The 20,960-nt window shown below is 57.5% G+C and overlaps 1 protein-coding gene across 1 annotated transcript in view; it reads left to right on the top strand.

The window, feature by feature from the left end:
* LOC147119775 (uncharacterized) overlaps positions 1–20,960 on the top strand; it is a 420,601-nt gene that overhangs the window by 53,345 nt on the left and 346,296 nt on the right. The window contains exon 2 of the mRNA XM_085985250.1: positions 4,806–5,931. Within this exon, the coding sequence (XP_085841376.1) occupies positions 4,898–5,931 (1,034 nt within the window). The 5' untranslated portion in view covers positions 4,806–4,897. The remainder of the gene's footprint in view (positions 1–4,805; positions 5,932–20,960) is intronic.

Raw genomic sequence — 20,960 nt, 5'->3', positions numbered from 1 at the left:
CATGTACAGTCCCAGGGTTGGAATCCCCATGTACAGTCCCAGTGTTGGAATCCCCATGTACATTCCGAGGAGAGGAATCCCCATGTACAATCCCAGGATTAGAATCCCCATATACAGTCCCAGGGTTGGAATCCCCATGTGCAGTCCCAGGGTTAGAATCCACATGTACACTGCCAGGTTTGCAATCCCCATGTAAATTCCTCGGGTTAGAATCTCCATGTACAGTCCCAGCGTTAGATTCCCAAGTACAATCCCAGGGTTAGAATCCCCATGTACAGTCCCAGGGGTGCATTTCCCATGTACATTCCCAGGGTTAGAATCCCCATGTACAGTCCCAGGGTTGGAATCCCCATGTACAGTCCCAGGGTTGGAATCCCCATGTACAACCCCAGGGTTGGAATCCCCATCTGCAGTCCCAGGGTTGGAATCCCCATGTACTGTCCCATGTTTAGAATCCCCATGTACAGTCCCAGAGTTGGAATCCCCATGTACAGTCCCAGGGTTGGAATTTCCATGTACAGTCCCGGGTTAGAATCCTCATGTATAGTCCGAGGGTTGGAATCCCCATGTACAATCCCAGGGTTGGAATCCCCATGTCCCATCCCTGGGTTGGAATCCCCACGTATAGTCCCAGGGTTTGAATCCCCATGTGCAGTCCCTGGGTTAGAATCGCCATGTACAATCCCAGGATAGGAATCCCCATGTACACTCCCAGGATAGGAATCCCCATGTATAATCCCAGGTTAGGAATCCCCATGTGCAGTCTCAGGGTTTGAATCCCCATGCACAGTCCCAGGTTTAGAATCCGCATGTACAGTCCCAGGGTAGGAATCCCCATGTACACTCCCAGGATAGGAATCCCCATGTACAATCCCAGAATAGGAATTCCTATGTACATCCCAGGGTTGGAATTCCCATGTACACTCGCAGGATAGGAATCCCCATGTACAATCCCAGGATTGGAATCCCCATGTACAATCTCAGGATAGAAATCCCCATGTACAATCCCAGGATAGGAATCCCCATGTACAGTCCCAGGGTTGGAATCCCCACGTACAGTCCCAGGGTTGGAATCCCCTCGTACAGTCCCAGGGTTAGAATCCCCGTGTGCATTCCTAGGGTTAGAATCCCCATGTACAGTCCCAGGGTTGGAATCCCCATCTACAATCCCAGGTTAGGAATACCCATGTACAATCCCAGGGTTAGAATCCACATGTGCACTCCCAGGATAGGAATCCTCATGTACAGACCCAGGGCTGGAATTCCCATGTACAGTCCCAAGGTTAGAATTCCCATTATGCAGTCCCAGGGTTGGAATCCCAATGTACAGTCCCAGGGTTAGAATCCCCATTTACAGTCCCAGGATTGGAATCCCCATGTACAATCCCAGTTTCGGAATCTCCATTTACAATCCCAGGTTAGGAATCCCCATGTACCAACCCAGGTTTAGAATCCCCATGCACAGCCCAGGGTTGGAAACCCCATGCACAGTCCCAGGTTAGGAATCCCCGTGTAGAATCCCAGGAGAGGAATCCCCATGTACAGTCCCAGGGTTGGAATCCCCATGTACAGTGCCAGGGTTAGAATCGCCATGTACAATCCCAGGTTAGGAATCCCCATGTATAATCCGAGGAGAGGAATCCCCATGCACAATCCCAGGATAGGATTCCCCATGTACAGTCCCAGGGTTGGAATCCCCATGTACCATCCCAGGGTTGGAATCCCCATGTACAGTCCCAGGTTTGGAATCCCCATGTACAGTCCCAGGGTTGGAATCCCCATGTACAGTCCCAGGGTTGGAATCCCCATGTACAGTCCTAGGGGGAGAATCCCCATGTACAATCACAGGTTAGGAATCCCCATGTGCAGTCCCAGGGTTGGAATCCCCATGTACAATCCCAGGATAGGAATCCCCACATACAGTCCCAGGGTTAGAATCCCCATGAACAGTCCCAGGGTTAGAATCCACATGTACACTCCCAGGATAAGAATTCCCAGGTACAGTCCCAAGGTTGGAATCTCCATGTACAATCCCAGATTAGAAATCCCCATGTACAATCCCAGGACAGGAATCCCCATGTACAATCCCAGGATAGGAATCCCCATGTACAGTCCCAGGGTTGGAATCCCCATGTACAGTCCCAGGGTTGGAATCTCCATGTACAGACCCAGGGCTGGAATTCCCATGTACAGTCCCAGGGTTAGAATTCCCATTATACAGTCCCAGGGTTGGAATCCCAATGTACAGTCCCAGGATTGGAATCTCCATGTACAATCCTAGGTTAGGAATCTCCATTTACAATCCCAGGTTAGGAATCCCCATGTCCCAACCCAGGTTTAGAATCCCCATGCACAGCCCAGGGTTGGAAACCCCATGCACAATCCCAGGTTAGGAATCCCCGTGTACAATCCCAGGAGAGGAATCCCCATGTACAGTCCCAGGGTTGGAATCCCCATGTACAATCCCAGGTTAGGAATCCCCATGTATAATCCCAGGAGAGGAATCCCCATGCACAATCCCAGGATAGGAATCCCCACGTGCAGACCCAGGGTTGGAATTCCCACGTATAGTCGCAGGGATAGAATCTCCATATACAGTCCCAGGGTTAGAACCCCCATATACAGTCCCAGGGTTAGAATCCCCATATACAGTCCCAGGGTTGGAATCCCCATGTACAATCCCAGGTTAGGAATCCCCATGTATAATCCCAGGAGAGGAATCCCCATGCACAATCCCAGGATAGGAATCCCCACGTGCAGACCCAGGGTTGGAATTCCCACGTATAGTCGCAGGGATAGAATCTCCATTTACAGTCCCAGGGTTAGAACCCCCATATACAGTCCCAGGGTTAGAATCCCCATATACAGTCCCAGGGTTGCAATCTCCATGTACCATCCCAGGATAGGAATCCCCATGTACAATCCCAGGTTAGGAATCCCCATGTACAGTCCCAAGGTTGGAATCCCCATGTACAGTCCCAGGTTTGGAATCCCCATGTACAGTCCCAGGGGTAGAGTCCCCATGTACAATCCCAGGATAGGAATCCCCATGTACAGCCCAGGGTTAGAATCCCCATGTACACTCCCAGAATAGGAATCCACATGTACAATCCAAGGATAGGAATCTCAATGTACAATCCCAGGGTTGGAATCCCCATGTACAGTCCCAGGGTTAGAATACCCATGTACAGTCCCAGGGTTACAATCCCCATGTACAGTCCCAGGGTTGGAATCCCCATGTACAGTCCCAGGGTTGGAATCCCCATGTACAGTCCCAGGGTTAGAATCCCCATGTACAGTCCCAGGGTTGGAATCCCCATGTACAGTCCCAGTGTTGGAATCCCCATGTACATTCCGAGGAGAGGAATCCCCATGTACAATCCCAGGATTAGAATCCCCATGTGCAGTCCCAGGGTTGGAATCCCCATGTACAGTCCCAGGGTTGGAATCCCCATGTACAGTCCCAGTGTTGGAATCCTCATGTACAGTCCCAGGGTTGGAATCCCCATGTGCAGTCCCAGGGTTGGATACAACCCCAGGGCGCAGAAACACAACAACTTGCATTACATACAACAGAAAGGTCCAGTTTTCTCCTGTTGTTTGAGAGAAATCAGCTTCAACAATGAGGCAGAGTTTCAGCCAATGAGGGAGATCCGGGCTCCACCCCGCCCCTCACACTCTGCAATTGGTTGAAGGACCAGCCGCCCTCTCGGTCCTCCATTCCCGTCCCGCTCTTCCTGTTGGTCCGGAGCTCCCGTCAATCACCCGGGCTGTGTGAGCTGAGCATGCGCGGGAGAGGCTCATTGTTGGGCGGTGGCAGAGACTGAGTGACCCGACAGGAGAAACAACAAGTGGCCTTGACACAGCAGAGGGAGCAACTCAGAGCCGGTTAGCATCAGGGTGGGCGGTGGATGTGGAACTCCGTCCCTGGCCTCCTGTGTAGGGCTTTCTTGTTGCATCAGTTTGAGCTTTAGTGGAGAGGGGGGAGAAGCTGCTGGGTTTAACCCCCAGTACTTCTGAGCCCAGTCGGACCGAATAATTTCGAATGTGGGACTGTGAAGGGAGGTGGATTTTAGGGGTGATTAAGTAGCTAAACAGACACTGTTCGTACAGTGTAAAAGATTGTCATTTTAGGAGCAAGTATTTCTGTAGAGTCTTTCAATCCATTTTATATATACAGATTTTTTTAAGTCATTAGATGTGGGTGTCACTAGCAAGGCCAGCATATATTGCCAGTCCCCAGTTGCCCGTTGAGAAGGTGATGCTGGGCCTTCCTCTTGAACCTCTGCAGTCTGTGTGGTGAAGGTACTCTCAGAATGCTGTTAGGTGAGGCGTTCCAGGATTTTCACCCAGCGATGATGTAGGAACGGTGATATATGTGCAAGTCAGGATAGTGTGTGACTTGGAGGGGAACTGGGAGGTGATGGTGTTCCCATGCACCTGCTGCCCATGTCCTTCTAGGTGGTGGAGGTCGCGTGTTTGGGAGGTGCTGTCAAAGTTCTAGTCGAGTTGCAGTTGTATAAAGTCGCTCTGCTTCACCCCTCCCCCTCCCACCTCGCTCTCTCTCGTCCCATAGAGGCCAGAGTCTTGTGTCGGCCCAGACTGGGTGGCGGGTTCCCTTTCCTGAAGGACATTAGTGAACCAGTTGGGTTTTTACGACAATCCGGCAGCTTTCATGGTCACTTTTTTCTAGTGCCGGCCCCACAAATTCCCAGATTCCTCCAGCTCAATTTCACAACCTGCCTTTTTGTTTTTGCGGTTTCTCTCTCGCCCTCCCTATTTCCTGTTTGAAATTCATTTTGCAGGGTGTTAGAAGGGGAGGATTTGCAGACGGGAAACTCAAACCAAACATCACTTCAAGATCTGACAGTCACTCGATTCATCAGGCCCTTTGAACATGGAAGCAGAAAGCACCGTTCAGAGTGGGGAGAAACCGTACACGTGTTCTGTGTGTGGACGAGGCTTCAGCCGATCCTCTGGCCTATCGAGACACAAGCGCAGTCACACCAGGGAGAGGCTGTTCACCTGTTCTGAGTGTGGGAAGGGATTCACATGTTCATCCAGCCTGCTGACACACCTGCGAATTCACTCCGGGGAGAGGCCATTCACCTGCTCTGAGTGTGGGAAGGGATTCACTGATTCATCCAACCTGCTGACACACCAGCGAGTTCACACTGACGAGAAACCTTTTAAATGCCCGGACTGCGGGAAGTGCTATAAAAGTGCCGGGGAACTGAGGCGCCATCAACGTGTTCACACTGACGAGAGACCGTTCAGGTGCTCTCACTGCGGGACTGGGTTCAGGCGACCATCTGACCTCACTGTACACCAGCGCACTCACACCGGGGAGAGGCCGTTCACCTGCTCTGAGTGTGGGAAGGGATTCACTCGTTCATGCCACCTGCTGAGACACCAGCGAGTTCACACCGGGGAGAGGCCGTTCACCTGCTCTGAGTGTGGGAAGGAATTCAGTCAGTCATCCCACCTGCTAATGCACCAGCGAGTTCACACTGGGGAGAAGCAGTTCACCTGCTCAGAGTGTGGGAAGGATTTCACTCGTTCATCCCACCTGCTGACACACCAGCGAGTTCACACTGGGGAGAAACCGTTTACCTGCTCCAAGTGTGGGAAGGGATTCACTGATTCATCCAACCTGCTGAAACACCAGCGTGTTCACACTGGGGAGAGACCGTTCACCTGCTCCGAGTGTGGGAAGGGATTCACTGATTCATCCAACCTGCTGCTACACCAGAGAGTTCACACTGGGGAGAGGCCATTCACTTGCTCAGTGTGTGGGAAAGGATTCACTCAGTCATCCCACCTGCTGAAACACCAGCGAGTTCACACTGGGGAGAGGCCATTCACCTGCACTGAGTGTGGGAAGGGATTCACACAGTCATCCCACCTGCTGAAACACCAGCGAGTTCACAAGTGACTGCAGAGGTTGGATTCTGCTGTTATTGCTGCTGTTAATCACATCCAGGACTGAACCATGTTCATTCTGACAATTGAGGTTTGTTTCTGCTGATGTTAAACTCCAGCCCAGTTACAGGGGTTATTAATATTCTGGATATAAATCAAATAAATCAGTTTGCTTTAAACACATTGTTGTGGATTTTTGTCGTTCCCACCTGAGTGTTTAGCATCACCTGGCTGGAGCTCAGAAAGGACAATCTGGGGGAGGATCGTACGGCGGGAACAGAACTACAGCCTGGACACAGTCCGTCAGGGCCACACTGAGAGGGGCAAACGGCACTTTGGTCTTTCTCGTCTCTCTTCTCTGAGAGCAATGTCCCAGTGCAGGTTAATCTTGAGGCCTGTAAGGAATGTGTCCCAGCCGTTCTCTCCCATGGGTCACAGATCCTAGGCATGGAACAGAAGGCTCCTTTACAACTGTGTTTAGAGTCAGGAAGAACAACGGTGAATGCTGGAAACGTGCTGTCAAATCAGAGATTGGTGTCCAACTGCGATCTGTCCCTGACTGAAAGTGAAACGGCAGGGTTAAGTTTCCAGTCTAAAAATGACTGGTAATAATTCCACAAAGATTTAATATGTGTGTGTGACAGTCCTGAGTCTACCATTTTTAAGGCAGGTGTTAGCTCATTTAAAATAAACCCGTTTAAAATATATTGGTTAAAGTCTGCATTAAAAAGGCAGAGGGAGGAGTTCACAGGAGCCTGATAACTGCTGGTACAATTATACAACAGACATTTGATCTCCAGATAAAGAAGGACCTGCAGCGTGTTTCCAGAAAAACCCTGTTTTATTGATGTGTGCGTGTTAGACACCAGGATAACTAAAAATACACGACCCAGAACATCCACGGGGTGCGATCCCGACAGTTACTCTGGGATCACTCCCGCTGCGGAACACCACTACTGACCCTGCTGAAGGTTGTAGGCTCAGGGAGTGGGGCCTCCAGGAGTGGACTGCGAGAAAGCTGGGTTTCAGTAACCTGAGACATATATGGTGAGGAACCAGAGGAATCCTTACTAAGGAGCTGTCTGGGGTTTAACCTGTCAGTGTCGGTCTAGGGGTGAATGATGCCCGACTCCCTGAACTGTCTTACATTGAACCCAGTTCAGATCAAGATGGATTCAGTTTACAGGAGAATAGGGACAAATATTACCCAAAATGGAGGGAGACGAAAGCAGCCATTAGAGAAGCTGAGAGATCTTTGGAATACTGATGGTGCCCAATTGTGGTAATAATAGCAAAAGCTTTTCCAGCTACGTCAGGAGTCAGTAGACCGTTAAAGATGGTTTCCCATCAGTCTACACGCCTGTGGGTGATGCTCAGATTCCAGCTGTGGGATGTGCTGTTGACAATAACATCATAAATAATAAAATAGAAAGAGATTGTCATACAATCATCGAATAGTACCACACAGAAGGAGGCTATTCTGCCCATCGAGTCTGTGCCAGCTCTTTCGAAGAGCAATCCAGTTAGTCCCACTCCCCCGCTCATTCCCCAAACCCCTGCAATGTTTTCTCCTTCAAGTATTTATCCAATTCCCTTTTGAAGGCTGCTATTGAATCTGTATCCACCAACCTATCAGGCAGTGCACTCCAAATCCGGACCACTCGTTGTGTAAAAGTTTTCCCTCATGTTACCTCTGATTGCTACCACTGCCACGTGCTAGTCAGAGTAGAAATAGAAGGATATTTCAGCTGAATACTTGGCGAGAGGAATGGTGCCAGGGGGAGGGATTCAAGTTCCTGGGACATTGGAACCGGTTCTGGGGGAGGTGGGACCAGTTCAAACCAGACAGTTTGCACCTGGGCAGGGCTGGAACCGATGTCCTAGGGGGTGTGTTTGATAGTGCTCTGGGTGAGGGTTTAAATTAAGATGGCAGGGGGTTGGGAACCTGAGCTAGGGGACAGAGGAAAGGGAAACAAGGATAAAAGCGAAAGAAAGGAAGGAGAAAAACAAAAGTGGCAGTCAGAGAAATCAAGGGTTTAAATCAAACATGGCCACAGTAAATAATAATTCTAATCGGTCTAAGAGCGTTAAAAAATAAGCCTGAAGGCTTTGTGTCTTAATGCGAGGACCATTCATAATAAGCTGGATGAATTGGCTGCGCAAATAGAGGTAAACGAATATGATTTGGTTGGGATTACGGAAACATGGCTCAAGGATGGCCAAGGCTGGGAACTCAACATCCAGGGGTATTTGATATTCAGGAAAGATAGGCAAAAAGGAAAGGGAGGTGGGGTAACATTATTGTTTAAAGAAGGGATTAATAAATTGTAAGGAAGGATATTAGCTCTGATGATGTGGTATCTGTATGGGTAGAATTGAGAAATACCAAGGGGCAGAAAACGTTAGTGGGAGTGGTATATAGACCTCCAAACAGTAAGGCAGAGGTAGGGGATGGCATTAAAAGGGAAATTAAAGAAGAGTGCAATAAGGGCACAGCAGTCATCATGGGTGACTTTAATCTACATATAGATTGGGCTAACCAAATTAGTAACAATACTGTGGAGGAGGAATTCCTGGAGTGTATACGGGATTGTTTCCTGGACCAATAGGTAGAGTAACCAACCAGAAATCAGGACATCTTGGACTGGGTACAGGTAGACTACCCTTTATCCGGACTTCCGAAAACCGAAACCCTCTAAAAACTGAAGGTTTTTTCGTTCAGCGTAAGTCGTGCGTACGACTTACGCTGAACGAAAAAACCTTCGGTTTTTAGAGGGTTCCGGTTGCGGAAGTTCGGATAAAGGGTAAGTCGTGCGCACGACCCCCCGCCGACCCCCTCGCCAGCCCCGACAACCGCCGACGCCGCCAGCCCCGACAACTGCCGACGACCCCGCCGGCCCCGACAACCGCCGACCCCGACAACCGCCGACCCCCCCCGCGGACCCCGCCAGCCCCGACAACCGCCGACCCCGCCAGCCGCCGACCCCCCCGTGGACCCGCCGGCCCCGACAACCGCCGACCCCGACAACCGCCGACGGACCCCGCCAGCCCCGACAACCGCCGACCCCCCCGCGGACCACGCCGGCCCCGACAACCGCCGACCCCGCCAGCCCCGACAACCGCCGACCCCCCCGCGGACCCCGCCAGCCCCCCCCCACGTACTCCGACGACCCCAACTGACTTACGCTGAGCGTCAGCGTAAGTCGTGCGCACGACCCCCCGCCGACCCCCCCGCGGACCCCCGCCGACCCACCTTCCGAAATCCGAAATTCTCCTTTATCCGAAACTCGGCTGGTCCCGAGGTTTTCGGATAAAGGATAGTCTACCTGTATTATGTAACGAGAAAGGATTAATTAGCAATCTTGTTGTACGAGGCTCCTTGGTTTGGAGCGATCATAATATGATTGAATTCTTCATTAAGATGGAGAATGAAGTAGTTGAATCAGAGACTAGGGTCCTAAATTTAAATCAAGGAAACTACGATGGTCTGAGGCGCGAGTTGGGTAGGATTGATTGGGGAATGTCATTCAAGGGGTTGACGGTGGATAGGCAATGGCAAACATTCAATGACTGCATGGATGAACTACAGAATTTGTTCATCCCAGTTTGGCATAAAAATAAAACAAAAAAGGTGACTCAACCGTGGCTAACAAGGGAAATTAGGGATAGCATAAGATCCAAGGAGAGGACATATAAATTGGCCAGAAAAAGCAATAATCCTGAGGATTGGGAGCAATTTAAGATTCAACAAAGGACAAAGGGATTCATTATGAAGGGGAAAATAGAATATGAGAGTAAGCTTGCAGAGAACATAAAAACTGACTGTAAAAGCTTTTATAGATATGTGAAGAGAAAAAGATTGGTGAAGTCAAGCGTAGGTCCCTTGCAGTCAGAATCAGGGCAATTTATAATGGGGAACAAAGAAATGCCAGGCCAACTAAATACATATTTTGGTTCTGTCTTCACAAAGGAGGACACAAATAACCTCCCAGAGATGCTGGGGAATATAGGGTGTGATGAAAGGGAGGAACTGAATGAAATCAGTATTTGTAGGGAAATGGTGTTAGGGAAATTGATGGGATTGAAGGCCGATGAATCCCCAGGGCCTGATAATCTACATCCTAGGGTACTTAAGGAAGTGACCCTAGAAATAGTAGATGCATTGCTGATCATCTTCCAACATTCGATGGAATCTGGAACAGTACCCATGGATTGGAGGGTAGCTAATGTTACCCCACTACTCAAAAAAGATGGTAGAGAGAACATGGGGAATTACGGACCGGTAAGCCTGACATCGGTAGTGGGGAAAATGCTAGAGTCCATCATAAAAGATGTAATAGCAGAGCACTTGGAAAACAGTGACAGGATCGGACAAAGTCAACATGGATTTACAAAGGGTAAATTGTGCTTGACTAATCTACTGGAATTTTTTGAGGATGTAACTGGTAAAATAGATGAGGGAGAACCAGAGGATGTGGTGTATCTGGACTTTCAGAAGGCCTTCGATAAGGTCCCGCATAAGAGATTAGCATGTAAAGTTAAGGCACATGGGATTGGGGGCAAGGTATTGACTTGGATAAAGAACTGGTTGGCAGACAGAAAGCAAAGATTTGGAGTAAACGGGTCTTTTTCCGAGTGGCAGGCAGTGACTAGTGGGGTACCGCAGGGATTGGTCCTTGGACCCCAGCTATTCACAATATATATTAATGATCTAGACAAGGGAACTAGATGTAATATCTCCAAATTTGCAGACGACACAAAGCTGGGTGGGCGTATGTGCTGTGAGGAGGATGTCGAGAAACTCCAGGATGATTTGGACATGTTGGGTGATTGGGCAGAAACATGGCAGATGCAATATAACGTGGATAAATGTGTGGTTGTCCACTTTGGTGGCAAGAACAGGAAGGCAGATTATTATCTAAATGGCAATAGATTGGGAGAAGGGGAAGTGCAACGAGTAAGCATGCAGGTGCAGCAGGCGGTTAAGAAGGCAAATGGTATGTTGGCCTTTGTAGCGTGAGGGTTTGAGTACAGGAACAAGGATGTCTTGCTGCAGTTGCACAGGGCCTTGGTGAGACCACATCTTGAGTATTGTGTGCAGTTTTCGTCACCTTATCTGAGGAAGGATGTTCTTGTCATGGAACAAGTTCAACGAAGATTCACCAGGCTGATACCTCTGATGGCAGGAATGACGTATGAGGAGAGATTGGGTCAATTGGGCTTGTACTCGCTGGAGTTTAGAAGAATGAGAGGTGATCTCATTGAAACTTTTAAAATTCTGACAGGACTGGACAGACTAGATGCATAAAGGATGTTCCCGATGGTCGGGGAGTCCAGAACCAGGGGACACAGCCTAAGGATAAAGGGTAGGCCATTTAGGACTGAAATGAGGAGGAATTTCTTCACCCAGAGAGTGGTGAACCTGTGGAACTCTCTACCACAGAAGGCGGTGGAGGCCAGTTCATCTATCTATATGTATAAATCGGTCGATCTGTCTGTCCTTCTGTCTGTCTGTCTGTCATTCTGTCTGTCCTCACGTGTGCTTGTCCGGCTATGCGCTCGAAAGTTACAGAGCGTACCTACGCGTGCGTTACGTCGAATGAAAGCTTACCTTTCCAAAACGGTCTTAAGTGTATTTACGTTTCGGCCGGTCTAAAATCGCGCCCGCGGTATCCGAAAAACCTTCAACATTCCGCTCATTAGCATCTCATTATCCGCTCATTAGCGACAGAGTGACCTCGAGGTCTTATCGTTCTGAACCGAGGTGAGTAGCGGCCATCTTGCTTCCATTCTTTTTCCTGCTTTCTGCGTCTTTCTTTTCAAATATACATTTCCAGCAAAATAAAATTGAATTTATTAAATTGTTTTTAAAAAAAAAACTTCATTCATTTGTAAATATTTTCTATAACCTTAAGATTCTTTTTCCTACCTTTCCCCGTTTTTGTTAGGCCTGAAAGCCTGGGTGTTTCTTGCCCAGCCAGGCCCGACCTAGGTAATTCTCCCACGGCTTCTTCTAAGCTACTCACCGCTGCCCCCCCCCGCCGTGTCACGTTACCCGGGGTAACGGCGTCAGCCACGAGGGTCAGGGTGCGCGTGCAGCAGGAGCAGCTGAGACGCGGCGTCTCTCTCTGTTCGGCGCTCGGGTGGGGGGGGGAGGGCGGGGTGGGGCTCGGAGAGCGGGGCTCTCGGGACTGCGGGGCTCGGAGAGCGAGGCTCTCGGGGGGGCGGGGCTCTCGGGAGTGCGGGGCGGGGTGGGGCTCCGAGAGCGGGGCTCTCGGGACTGCGGGGCGGGCGGGGCTCGGAGAGCGGGGCTCTCGGGAGTGGAGTGCGGGGCGGGGCGACGCGGCCGGTGCTCGGGAGGACGGGGGCTCGGAAGGGGGGGGTTACCCCGCCAACCGGGCGTGGCCGTCTCTCAGCCTCAAGCCGGCTCACGCCTGTTCTCGGGGCTTGGCTCCATTTGCGGCCGCGGGCCACTCACCCCCTCTCTCTCTCTCTCTCTCTCTCTCTCTCTCTCCCCTCTGTCTCTCTTTACCCCCCCCTCCTCGCCCCTCCCCGCCCCACAGCCCTCCGCCCCTCCCTCCGCCCCTCCCCGCCCTCCCCCCTCTCCCCGCCCTACCCGCCCTCCCCCCTCTCCCCGCCCTCCCCCCCCCCTCCGCCCTCTCCCCGTCCTCCCCCCTCTCCCTCCCCGCCCTCTCCCTCCCCGCCCTCTCCCTCCCCGCCCTCTCCCTCCCCGCCCTCTCCCTCCCCGCCCTCTCCCTCCCCGCCCTCGCCCTCCCCGCCCTCGCCCACCCCGCCCTCGCCCACCCCGCCCTCGCCCACCCCGCCCTCGCCCTCCCCGCCCTCGCCCTCCCCGCCCTCGCCCTCCCCGCCCTCGCCCTCCCCGCCCTCGCCCTCCCCGCCCTCGCCCTCCCCGCCCTCGCCCTCCCCGCCCTCGCCCTCCCCGCCCTCGCCCTCCCCGCCCTCGCCCTCCCCGCCCTCGCCCTCCCCGCCCTCGCCCTCCCCGCCCTCGCCCTCCCCGCCCTCGCCCTCCCCGCCCTCGCCCTCCCCGCCCTCGCCCTCCCCGCCCTCGCCCTCCCCGCCCTCGCCCTCCCCGCCCTCGCCCTCCCCGCCCTCGCCCTCCCCGCCCTCGCCCTCCCCGCCCTCGCCCTCCCCGCCCTCGCCCTCCCCGCCCTCGCCCTCCCCGCCCTCGCCCTCCCCGCCCTCGCCCTCCCCGCCCTCGCCCTCCCCGCCCTCGCCCTCCCCGCCCTCGCCCTCCCCGCCCTCGCCCTCCCCGCCCTCGCCCTCCCCGCCCTCGCCCTCCCCGCCCTCGCCCTCCCCGCCCTCGCCCTCCCCGCCCTCCTCGCCCTCCCCGCCCTCGCCCTCCCCGCCCTCGCCCTCCCCGCCCTCGCCCTCCCCGCCCTCGCCCTCCCCGCCCTCGCCCTCCCCGCCCTCGCCCTCCCCGCCTCGCCCTCCCCGCCCTCGCCCTCCCCTCCCGCCCTCTCCCGCCCTCGCCCTCCCCGCCTCGCCCTCCCCGCCCTCGCCCTCCCGCCCTCGCCCTCCCCGCCCTCGCCCTCCCGCCCGCCCTCGCCCTCCCCGCCCTCGCCCTCCCCGCCCTCGCCCTCCCCGCCCTCGCCCTCCCCGCCCTCGCCCTCCCCGCCCTCGCCCTCCCCGCCCTCGCCCTCCCGCCCTCGCCCTCCCCGCCCTCGCCCTCCCCGCCCTCGCCTCCCGCCCTCGCCCTCCCCGCCCTCGCCCTCCCCGCCCTCGCCCTCCCCGCCCTCGCCCTCCCCGCCCTCGCCCTCCCCGCCCTCGCCCTCCCCGCCCTCGCCCTCCCCGCCCGCCCTCGCCCTCGCCCTCCCCGCCCTCGCCCTCCCCGCCCTCGCCCTCCCCGCCCTCGCCCTCCCCGCCCTCGCCCTCCCCGCCCTCGCCCTCCCCGCCCTCAGCCCTCCCCGCCCTCGCCCTCCCGCCCTCGCCCTCCCCGCCCTCGCCCTCCCCGCCCTCGCCCTCCCCGCCCTCGCCCTCCCCGCCCTCGCCCTCCCCGCCTCGCCCTCCCCGCCCTCGCCCTCCCCGCCCTCGCCCTCCCCGCCCTCGCCCTCCCCGCCCTCGCCCTCCCCTCCCCGCCCTCGCCCTCCCCGCCCTCGCCCTCCCCGCCCTCGCCCTCCCCGCCCTCGCCCTCCCCGCCCTCGCCCTCCCCGCCCTCGCCCTCCCCGCCCTCGCCCTCCCCGCCCTCGCCCTCCCCGCCCTCGCCCTCCCCGCCCTCTTCCCCCCAGTCGCTCTCCCTCTTCCCCCCAGTCGCTCTCTCTCTTCCCCCAGTCGCTCTCTCTCTTCCCCCCGTCGCTCTCTCTCTTCCCCCCGTCGCTCTCTCTCTTCCCCCCGTCGCTCTCTCTCTTCCCCCCAGTCGCTCTCTCTCTTCCGCCCAGTCGCTCTCTCTCTTCCGCCCAGTCGCTCTCTCTCTTCCGCCCAGTCGCTCTCTCTCTTCCGCCCAGTCGCTCTCTCTCTTCCGCCCAGTCGCTCTCTCTCTTCCGCCCAGTCGCTCTCTCTCTTCCGCCCAGTCGCTCTCTCTCTTCCGCCCAGTCGCTCTCTCTCTTCCGCCCAGTCGCTCTCTCTCTTCCGCCCAGTCGCTCTCTCTCTTCCGCCAGTCGCTCTCTCTCTTCCGCCCAGTCGCTCTCTCTCTTCCGCCCAGTCGCTCTCTCTCTTCCGCCCAGTCGCTCTCTCTCTTTCCGCCCAGTCGCTCTCTCTCTTCCGCCCAGTCGCTCTCTCTCTTCCGCCCAGTCGCTCTCTCTCTTCCGCCCAGTCGCTCTCTCTCTTCCGCCCAGTCGCTCTCTCTCTTCCGCCCAGTCGCTCTCTCTCTTCCGCCCAGTCGCTCTCTCTCTTCCGCCCAGTCGCTCTCTCTCTTCCGCCCAGTCGCTCTCTCTCTTCCGCCAGTCGCTCTCTCTCTTCCGCCCAGTCGCTCTCTCTCTTCCGCCCAGTCGCTCTCTCTCTTCCGCCCAGTCGCTCTCTCTCTTCCCCCCAGTCGCTCTCTTCCCCCATTCGCTCTTCTCTCTTCCCCCAGTCGCTCTCTCTCTTCCCCCAGTCGCTCTCTCTCTCCGCCAGTCGCTCTCTCTCTTCCGCCCAGTCGCTCTCTCTCTTCCGCCAGTCGCTCTCTCTCTTCCGCCCAGTCGCTCTCTCTCTTCCGCCCAGATCGCTCTCTCTCTTCCGCCCAGTCGCTCTCTCTCTTCCGCCCAGTCGCTCTCTCTCTTCCGCCCAGTCGCTCTCTCTCTTCCGCCCAGTCGCTCTCTCTCTTCCCGCCAGTCGCTCTCTCTCTTCCGCCCAGTCGCTCTCTCTCTTCCGCCCAGTCGCTCTCTCTCTTCCGCCCAGTCGCTCTCTCTCTCCGCCCAGTCGCTCTCTCTCTTCCGCCCAGTCGCTCTCTCTCTTCCGCCCAGTCGCTCTCTCTCTTCCGCCCAGTCGCTCTCTCTCTTCCGCCCAGTCGCTCTCTCTCTTCCGCCCAGTCGCTCTCTCTCTTCCGCCCAGTCGCTCTCTCTCTTCCGCCCAGTCGCTCTCTCTCTTCCGCCCAGTCGCTCTCTCTCTTCCGCCCAGTCGCTCTCTCTCTTCCGCCCAGTCGCTCTCTCTCTTCCCCCCAGTCGCTCTCTCTCTTCCCCCAGTCGCTCTCTCTCTTCCCCCCAGTCGCTCTCTCTCTTCCCCCAGTCGCTCTCTCTCTTCCCCCAGTCGCTCTCTCTCTTCCCCCAGTCGCTCTCTCTCTCCCCAGTCGCTCTCTCTCTTCCCCCAGTCGCTCTCTCTCTCCCCCAGTCGCTCTCTCTCTTCCCCCCAGTCGCTCTCTCTCTTCCCCCAGTCGCTCTCTCTCTTCCCCCCAGTCGCTCTCTCTCTTCCCCCCAGTCGCTCTCTCTCTTCCCCCCAGTCGCTCTCTCTCTTCCCCCCAGTCGCTCTCTCTCTTCCCCCCAGTCGCTCTCTCTCTTCCCCCCAGTCGCTCTCTCTCTTCCCCCCAGTCGCTCTCTCTCTTCCCCCCCAGTCGCTCTCTCTCTTCCCCCAGTCGCTCTCTCTTCCCCCAGTCGCTCTCTCTTCCCCCAGTCGCTCTCTCTCTTCCCCCCAGTCGCTCTCTCTCTTCCCCCCAGTCGCTCTCTCTCTTCCCCCAGTCGCTCTCTCTCTTCCGCCCAGTCGCTCTCTCTCTTCCCCCCAGTCGCTCTCTCTCTTCCGCCCAGTCGCTCTCTCTCTTCCGCCCAGTCGCTCTCTCTCTTCCGCCCAGTCGCTCTCTCTCTTCCGCCCAGTCGCTCTCTCTCTTCCGCCCAGTCGCTCTCTCTCTTCCGCCCAGTCGCTCTCTCTCTTCCGCCCAGTCGCTCTCTCTCTTCCGCCAGTCGCTCTCTCTCTTCCGCCCAGTCGCTCTCTCTCTTCCGCCCAGTCGCTCTCTCTCTTCCGCCCAGTCGCTCTCTCTCTTCCGCCCAGTCGCTCTCTCTCTTCCGCCCAGTCGCTCTCTCTCTTCCGCCCAGTCGCTCTCTCTCTTCCGCCCAGTCGCTCTCTCTCTTCCGCCCAGTCGCTCTCTCTCTTCCGCCCAGTCGCTCTCTCTCTTCCGCCAGTCGCTCTCTCTCTTCCGCCCAGTCGCTCTCTCTCTTCCGCCCAGTCGCTCTCTCTCTTCCGCCCAGTCGCTCTCTCTCTTCCGCCCAGTCGCTCTCTCTCTTCCGCCCAGTCGCTCTCTCTCTTCCGCCCAGTCGCTCTCTCTCTTCCCCCCAGTCGCTCTCTCTCTTCCCCCCAGTCGCTCTCTCTCTTCCCCCCAGTCGCTCTCTCTCTTCCCCCCAGTCGCTCTCTCTCTTCCCCCCAGTCGCTCTCTCTCTTCCCCCCAGTCGCTCTCTCTCTTCCCCCCAGTCGCTCTCTCTCTTCCCCCCAGTCGCTCTCTCTCTTCCCCCCAGTCGCTCTCTCTCTTCCCCCCAGTCGCTCTCTCTCTTCCCCCCAGTCGCTCTCTCTCTTCCCCCCAGTCGCTCTCTCTCTTCCCCCCAGTCGCTCTCTCTCTTCCCCCCAGTCGCTCTCTCTCTTCCCCCCAGTCGCTCTCTCTCTTCCCCCCAGTCGCTCTCTCTCTTCCCCCCAGTCGCTCTCATCTCTTCCCCCCAGTCGCTCTCTCTCTTCCCCCCAGTCGCTCTCTCTCTTCCCCCCAGTCGCTCTCTCTCTTCCCCCCAGTCGCTCTCTCTCTTCCCCCCAGTCGCTCTCTCTCTTCCCCCCAGTCGCTCTCTCTCTTCCCCCCAGTCGCTCTCTCTCTTCCCCCCAGTCGCTCTCTCTCTTCCCCCCAGTCGCTCTCTCTCTTCCCCCCAGTCGCTCTCTCTCTTCCCCCCAGTCGCTCTCTCTCTTCCCCCCAGTCGCTCTCTCTCTTCCCCCCAGTCGCTCTCTCTCTTCCCCCCAGTCGCTCTCTCTCTTCCCCCCAGTCGCTCTCTCTCTTCCCCCCAGTCGCTCTCTCTCTTCCCCCCAGTCGCTCTCTCTCTTCCCCCCAGTCGCTCTCTCTCTTCCCCCCAGTCGCTCTCTCTCTTCCCCCCAGTCGCTCTCTCTCTTCCCCCCAGTCGCTCTCTCTCTTCCCCCCAGTCGCTCTCTCTCTTCCCCCCAGTCGCTCTCTCTCTTCCCCCCAGTCGCTCTCTCTCTTCCCCCCAGTCGCTCTCTCTCTTCCCCCCAGTCGCTCTCTCTCTTCCCCCCAGTCGCTCTCTCTCTTCCCCCCAGTCGCTCTCTCTCTTCCCCCCAGTCGCTCTCTCTCTTCCCCCCAGTCGCTCTCTCTCTTCCCCCCAGTCGCTCTCTCTCTTCCCCCCAGTCGCTCTCTCTCTTCCCCCCAGTCGCTCTCTCTCTTCCCCCCAGTCGCTCTCTCTCTTCCCCCCAGTCGCTCTCTCTCTTCCCCCCAGTCGCTCTCTCTCTTCCCCCCAGTCGCTCTCTCTCTTCCCCCCAGTCGCTCTCTCTCTTCCCCCCAGTCGCTCTCTCTCTTCCCCCCAGTCGCTCTCTCTCTTCCCCCCAGTCGCTCTCTCTCTTCCCCCCAGTCGCTCTCTCTCTTCCCCCCAGTCGCTCTCTCTCTTCCCCCCAGTCGCTCTCTCTCTTCCCCCCAGTCGCTCTCTCTCTTCCCCCCAGTCGCTCTCTCTCTTCCCCCCAGTCGCTCTCTCTCTTCCCCCCAGTCGCTCTCTCTCTTCCCCCCAGTCGCTCTCTCTCTTCCCCCCAGTCGCTCTCTCTCTTCCCCCCAGTCGCTCTCTCTCTTCCCCCCAGTCGCTCTCTCTCTTCCCCCCAGTCGCTCTCTCTCTTCCCCCCAGTCGCTCTCTCTCTTCCCCCCAGTCGCTCTCTCTCTTCCCCCCAGTCGCTCTCTCTCTTCCCCCCAGTCGCTCTCTCTCTTCCCCCCAGTCGCTCTCTCTCTTCCCCCCAGTCGCTCTCTCTCTTCCCCCCAGTCGCTCTCTCTCTTCCCCCCAGTCGCTCTCTCTCTTCCCCCCAGTCGCTCTCTCTCTTCCCCCCAGTCGCTCTCTCTCTTCCCCCCAGTCGCTCTCTCTCTTCCCCCCAGTCGCTCTCTCTCTTCCCCCCAGTCGCTCTCTCTCTTCCCCCCAGTCGCTCTCTCTCTTCCCCCCAGTCGCTCTCTCTCTTCCCCCCAGTCGCTCTCTCTCTTCCCCCCAGTCGCTCTCTCTCTTCCCCCCAGTCGCTCTCTCTCTTCCCCCCAGTCGCTCTCTCTCTTCCCCCCAGTCGCTCTCTCTCTTCCCCCCAGTCGCTCTCTCTCTTCCCCCCAGTCGCTCTCTCTCTTCCCCCCAGTCGCTCTCTCTCTTCCCCCCAGTCGCTCTCTCTCTTCCCCCCAGTCGCTCTCTCTCTTCCCCCCAGTCGCTCTCTCTCTTCCCCCCAGTCGCTCTCTCTCTTCCCCCCAGTCGCTCTCTCTCTTCCCCCCAGTCGCTCTCTCTCTTCCCCCCAGTCGCTCTCTCTCTTCCCCCCAGTCGCTCTCTCTCTTCCCCCCAGTCGCTCTCTCTCTTCCCCCCAGTCGCTCTCTCTCTTCCCCCCAGTCGCTCTCTCTCTTCCCCCCAGTCGCTCTCTCTCTTCCCCCCAGTCGCTCTCTCTCTTCCCCCCAGTCGCTCTCTCTCTTCCCCCCAGTCGCTCTCTCTCTTCCCCCCAGTCGCTCTCTCTCTTCCCCCCAGTCGCTCTCTCTCTTCCCCCCAGTCGCTCTCTCTCTTCCCCCCAGTCGCTCTCTCTCTTCCCCCCAGTCGCTCTCTCTCTTCCCCCCAGTCGCTCTCTCTCTTCCCCCCAGTCGCTCTCTCTCTTCCCCCCAGTCGCTCTCTCTCTTCCCCCCAGTCGCTCTCTCTCTTCCCCCCAGTCGCTCTCTCTCTTCCCCCCAGTCGCTCTCTCTCTTCCCCCCAGTCGCTCTCTCTCTTCCCCCCAGTCGCTCTCTCTCTTCCCCCCAGTCGCTCTCTCTCTTCCCCCCAGTCGCTCTCTCTCTTCCCCCCAGTCGCTCTCTCTCTTCCCCCCAGTCGCTCTCTCTCTTCCCCCCAGTCGCTCTCTCTCTTCCCCCCAGTCGCTCTCTCTCTTCCCCCCAGTCGCTCTCTCTCTTCCCCCCAGTCGCTCTCTCTCTTCCCCCCAGTCGCTCTCTCTCTTCCCCCCAGTCGCTCTCTCTCTTCCCCCCAGTCGCTCTCTCTCTTCCCCCCAGTCGCTCTCTCTCTTCCCCCCAGTCGCTCTCTCTCTTCCCCCCAGTCGCTCTCTCTCTTCCCCCCAGTCGCTCTCTCTCTTCCCCCCAGTCGCTCTCTCTCTTCCCCCCAGTCGCTCTCTCTCTTCCCCCCAGTCGCTCTCTCTCTTCCCCCCAGTCGCTCTCTCTCTTCCCCCCAGTCGCTCTCTCTCTTCCCCCCAGTCGCTCTCTCTCTTCCCCCCAGTCGCTCTCTCTCTTCCCCCCAGTCGCTCTCTCTCTTCCCCCCAGTCGCTCTCTCTCTTCCCCCCAGTCGCTCTCTCTCTTCCCCCCAGTCGCTCTCTCTCTTCCCCCCAGTCGCTCTCTCTCTTCCCCCCAGTCGCTCTCTCTCTTCCCCCCAGTCGCTCTCTCTCTTCCCCCCAGTCGCTCTCTCTCTTCCCCCCAGTCGCTCTCTCTCTTCCCCCCAGTCGCTCTCTCTCTTCCCCCCAGTCGCTCTCTCTCTTCCCCCCAGTCGCTCTCTCTCTTCCCCCCAGTCGCTCTCTCTCTTCCCCCCAGTCGCTCTCTCTCTTCCCCCCAGTCGCTCTCTCTCTTCCCCCCAGTCGCTCTCTCTCTTCCCCCCAGTCGCTCTCTCTCTTCCCCCCAGTCGCTCTCTCTCTTCCCCCCAGTCGCTCTCTCTCTTCCCCCCAGTCGCTCTCTCTCTTCCCCCCAGTCGCTCTCTCTCTTCCCCCCAGTCGCTCTCTCTCTTCCCCCCAGTCGCTCTCTCTCTTCCCCCCAGTCGCTCTCTCTCTTCCCCCCAGTCGCTCTCTCTCTTCCCCCCAGTCGCTCTCTCTCTTCCCCCCAGTCGCTCTCTCTCTTCCCCCCAGTCGCTCTCTCTCTTCCCCCCAGTCGCTCTCTCTCTTCCCCCCAGTCGCTCTCTCTCTTCCCCCCAGTCGCTCTCTCTCTTCCCCCCAGTCGCTCTCTCTCTTCCCCCCAGTCGCTCTCTCTCTTCCCCCCAGTCGCTCTCTCTCTTCCCCCCAGTCGCTCTCTCTCTTCCCCCCAGTCGCTCTCTCTCTTCCCCCCAGTCGCTCTCTCTCTTCCCCCCAGTCGCTCTCTCTCTTCCCCCCAGTCGCTCTCTCTCTTCCCCCCAGTCGCTCTCTCTCTTCCCCCCAGTCGCTCTCTCTCTTCCCCCCAGTCGCTCTCTCTCTTCCCCCCAGTCGCTCTCTCTCTTCCCCCCAGTCGCTCTCTCTCTTCCCCCCAGTCGCTCTCTCTCTTCCCCCCAGTCGCTCTCTCTCTTCCCCCCAGTCGCTCTCTCTCTTCCCCCCAGTCGCTCTCTCTCTTCCCCCCAGTCGCTCTCTCTCTTCCCCCCAGTCGCTCTCTCTCTTCCCCCCAGTCGCTCTCTCTCTTCCCCCCAGTCGCTCTCTCTCTTCCCCCCAGTCGCTCTCTCTCTTCCCCCCAGTCGCTCTCTCTCTTCCCCCCAGTCGCT

Source organism: Somniosus microcephalus, chromosome 4 (assembly GCF_052327205.1).
Source record: "Somniosus microcephalus isolate GS21.2 chromosome 4, FLI_Smic_1.0, whole genome shotgun sequence".
Lineage (NCBI taxonomy): Eukaryota > Metazoa > Chordata > Chondrichthyes > Squaliformes > Somniosidae > Somniosus > Somniosus microcephalus.
Note: the sequence above shows the minus strand (reverse complement) of the source record. Positions and strands in the feature narration are given on the sequence as shown.